This window comes from Vigna radiata, chromosome 2 (genome assembly GCF_000741045.1).
Source record: "Vigna radiata var. radiata cultivar VC1973A chromosome 2, Vradiata_ver6, whole genome shotgun sequence".
NCBI classification, from domain to species: domain Eukaryota; kingdom Viridiplantae; phylum Streptophyta; class Magnoliopsida; order Fabales; family Fabaceae; genus Vigna; species Vigna radiata.
The window spans coordinates 25,058,733-25,063,225 of record NC_028352.1 but is presented as its reverse complement, the minus strand read 5'-3'; the positions used below and the strand labels follow the sequence as shown (position 1 = coordinate 25,063,225).

Here is a 4,493-nt window from a genome sequence, read left to right as displayed (position 1 = left end):
GGTATTACTAACCATGACTAATGTTGTTTTTGTTTTTCTTTTCTTTTATTGAATAATTATGTGTATAAACATGAACATAAACTCATTGTTAAACATGTATTATGAGATTAAATTTATTTTAGTTATAAATGTCAAAATTTTCTCAGTCACATAAAAATATAAAAAAATAGTTTGAGTGGTTTTACTTTCTTTTTTTTTGCATCTATTAAAAACTTTTGTTATGTATTTAAAAGAGATTTTATATAATTTTGTATATGTATATATGAATATATAATTGAATAATTTTGTTAATATTTTTTTTTATTTTATAACAGTCTCATCCAAATATTTATAGATAATATATTAATTTTAATATAAGTAATTTAATATTTATTATTTGTGAGAGTTTTTAGCATGAAAAAGGGAAGATTTTTTTTTGGAGTGCTTCGATTTGACTCCACAATTAACACAATTGACCACTGTCCTCACTTTGCCATCATTGGCGCATGAGTCACTCTCTTATTGGCGGATTCCAAACTCAATTTCATTCTTCCTAAATATTAGAATCAAATCCACCACTACCTGTAACCGGTTTAGCCCTTCCCCTCTCCCTCATACTTTCTTCCATCCCCACTTTCCCTCCCACCGGCAGTCCCAGTTTCCCGAAACTCTCTCCAGAGACTTCATTTGGACTTGCATTTGGCGTGCATTTCACCACCATTTCACATCCTTCTGGGATAAATTCACCCTTAATTTCCCCATTTCATTTACATTTCAATTTCTCTCCTCTGTTCTCTCTAGACGTTACCTTCTCTCTCTACACACACATTCACACACACTTTCCCTCTCTTCTTAACTCTCTCATGTTCCCTCAGTTCCATCGATGGAGAGTGAAGCCTTGAACTTTTTCCACACTCTCAGATCTCGCCATTTCTTCATTCTTAGCTCTTTCTCATTTTGCATTTGCTCATTCTTTAGTTTTTCAAACTTGATCGTCAAGGTGAATTTCTCTCTCCTTTCAGCTTATATTTTTTTTCCTTCTATTTTCACTCAGATTTTAATTAACTTGTGTGGTTTTCATTTTCGTTTACCAGATGGTGAATTTGCACGATCATAGAGTGATTTTTAATCTTAGTTGGATAATTTTTGGTCACTCTTCTTTTTCTTTTAGCAAATGTGTTGATGTTAGGTTTTTATGTTTCCGTCAGATCTGTGTTGTGAGTGCGTTTCATTACATTTAAATTATTCATTTTTATATTTTATTGGTATTTTCAGCAAATCATGCTGTAGGAAGAATATTTCATCACTTGTTAGGCTGTTCTTATGATTTGTTTTTATTATTTAAGCGATGTTATGGATTATGTATATTTTCTAACTAAGCATGATGTCTGCCTAGTTTTTTTTTGTTAGAATTGTGTCAATTTCTTATATGCTAAATTTTATTTATTTTTTCATAATTGTTGATTTATTGTTTTCTTTTTGTGATTGTTTTGTCCAGTTAATTGAAGGCATGTGAAAGTGGTCCAGAGAAATCAAAATCTGTTCCATCTTCTTTTTTTTAGGTGTAAAATCCATACGACTAACTTCAGAGAAATGAAAACGCTAACAGTTAACACCGAAGATTCTTTTTCCAGTCTGCTAGAGCTTGCCTCTAACAATGATATTGAAGGTTTTAAGGTTCTTTTAGAGAAGGATCCTTCTGCGATCAACGAGGTTGGATTCTGGTATGGACGTCAAAACGGATCAAAGCAAATTGTTCTTGAGCATCGCACTCCTCTGATGGTCGCAGCTACTTACGGTAGCAATGATGTTCTCAAGCTTATTCTGATGTGCCCTGAGGCTGATGTGAATTTCGCATGTGGGGCGAATAAAACCACTGCCCTTCACTGTGCTGCTTCTGGTGGGTCTGCCAATGCTGTTGAAACTGTGAAGCTGCTATTATCCGCAGGTGCTGATGCGAGTTGCATGGATGCCTATGGAAATCGCCCAGTAGATGTGATTGTTGTCCCTCCTAAGCTGCAAGAAATGAAACCTGTGCTTGAGGAGCTTTTATCCGACAGTGCTTCGGACGGGTCTATTGGTGGGTCCATTGGTGAATTATCTGTTCCTGTGTCTGTCAATTCATCCAGCCCTGGTTCCCCTAATGGTTTGCCATACTCTCCGTCAGACTCGCCACCATCTCCTGTGGTAGCAAAGTTTACTGAAGCAGCTATTGGGTCTTTGTCAGAGAAGAAGGAGTATCCCATAGATCCATCTCTGCCTGATATAAAGAACAGCATATACGCCACTGACGAGTTTCGGATGTTTTCCTTCAAGGTCAGGCCTTGTTCCAGGGCCTACTCTCATGATTGGACGGAGTGCCCATTTGTTCACCCCGGAGAGAACGCAAGGAGGAGAGACCCTAGGAAGTTTCATTACAGTTGTGTGCCGTGCCCTGATTTTAGGAAAGGGGCTTGTAGGCGAGGAGACATGTGTGAATATGCTCATGGGGTGTTTGAGTGCTGGCTTCACCCGGCTCAGTATCGGACACGGCTTTGCAAAGATGGTACTAGCTGCAATCGTAGGGTGTGTTTTTTCGCTCACACTGCAGAGGAGCTGCGTCCACTGTATGTATCCACTGGATCTGCTGTTCCTTCACCACGATCATCGGCCTCGGCTCCTAATGTCATGGACATGGCTGCTGCGATGAGCCTTCTGCCGGGTTCGCCTTCGGCTGTCTCTTCCATGTCGCCATCTCACTTTGGGCAACCAATGTCCCCATCTGCCAATGGCATGTCACTTTCCTCTGGTGCCTGGGCACAGCCAAACGTGCCTGCTCTTCATTTACCAGGAAGCAATCTTCAATCTAGCCGATTGAGGTCTTCCCTTAGTGCACGAGACATTCCACCGGAAGACTTGAACGGAATGCTTGATCTTGATGGCCACCAGCACCCTTTGAATGACTTGAGCTGTTACTTACAGCCTCGCCCTGGTGCTGGTTCTGTGAGTCGATCTGGTCGGTCCAAGACCCTAACTCCAGCAAATCTGGAAGAGCTTTTTTCTGCTGAAATTTCATCGTCTCCCCGGTATTCGGATCCAGCAGCGGCGTCTGTGTTTTCTCCAACCCACAAATCAGCTGTTCTCAATCAGTTTCAACAGATTCAGAGCATGTTATCACCAATTAATACTAATTTACTTTCTCCTAAGAGCGTTGACCATCCTCTTTTACAGGCCTCCTTTGGCGTCTCTTCGTCTGGAAGGATGTCACCAAGAAGTGTGGAACCAATCTCACCGATGAGCACACGCATGTCGGCGTTTGCTCAGCGTGAGAAACAGCAGCAGCAGCAGCTACAGCTGCGAAGTGTCAGTTCAAGGGACCTTGGTGCCAACAGTCCTGCCTCAATTGTTGGCTCACCTGTAAACGGTTGGTCCAAGTGGGGATCTCCTAATGGAAAAGCTGATTGGTCAGTAAACGGAGACGAGCTTGGTGGTAAGATGCGAAGGTCATCCTCGTTCGAGCTTAAGCACAATGGTGAAGAGCCTGATCTGTCATGGGTCCAGTCTCTGGTGAAGGAATCCCCACCTGAGATGATGAAAGAGAAGTTTGCTTCTCCTCTGCCCACAGCTCCATCAGCGGATGGACCAAATTCTAATCCTCAAATTGAATCCATTGATCATTCCGTTTTAGGAGCCTGGCTTGAGCAAATGCAACTGGATCAGCTTGTAGTCTAGTAAAATTGACCCCTTTACATTATCTTGTTGAGATAGGTATTTAATTTTCGTAAGGTACATATTCTTTTGGTGAAATTTTTTGGGAAGACGACAAGGAGAGGAGGAATTGTAGTAAAGGAGGTGGGGGTTGGCTGCAAAGTTACCTGAAGGATATTCTATTTTTTCTCTTTTTTTTTTTTTTTTCTTTAATAATTGTCATTCATTATTTTACTACAGAGCCTCAGGGGAGAGCTGAAGAAGCTCTCTCTTGGGGCTTACATCCATAGGAGAGAAATCCTGTCGAGGTTATCTATTTTTCTTCCAAAACGGCCATTGTCACAGGATTCTGCCCTTTTCCATTTTACTCAAGTTCTGAGTTCACCATCTTGCAAGCTAGATGGTTTATAATGCAACAAAAACCACTAGCATGCCATTGTTTACAAGTTTTTTCTGAAAGTTCACCAAGCTAAGCCAAGTCAGTGATTTGCTGTTCCCAAAGAACAAGGTGTTGGTCTGTAATGGAATAATTAGAGATGATCTGCACTATTGAATATTTACATTGAATTGTACTGTTTATCATTTTATTTTAAATTCAAATGCAATGTTTCCTTTATCCTATATCTTATCATTTTGTATCCACTTACATTAAATTTGTGCAACTACCTATGCTTTGATTTCATCCTCTTGCCTGCAAAGTGTCATTAATGGCTATGTGGTTACGTGGAATGATTTTGTGGTCCTGCTCTGAAAGCTTGAGATCATCTTTTTAAACTGTGAAAGCAGTGAAGGAATATCTTTTTGGCTTTTGTGCTGCTTTGAATGAT

At 40.3% G+C, this 4,493-nt stretch overlaps 1 protein-coding gene across 1 annotated transcript; it reads left to right on the top strand.

The window, feature by feature from the left end:
- Nucleotides 1-719: 719 nt before the first annotated feature.
- On the top strand, nt 720-4,282 carry LOC106756204 (zinc finger CCCH domain-containing protein 30-like). The gene is made up of 2 exons (XM_014638518.2): nt 720-979; nt 1,478-4,282. The coding sequence occupies exon 2, from the start codon at nt 1,573-1,575 to the stop codon at nt 3,688-3,690; it is 2,118 nt and encodes a 705-aa protein (XP_014494004.1). The 5' UTR covers nt 720-979; nt 1,478-1,572; the 3' UTR covers nt 3,691-4,282.
- Nucleotides 4,283-4,493: the final 211 nt, after the last annotated feature.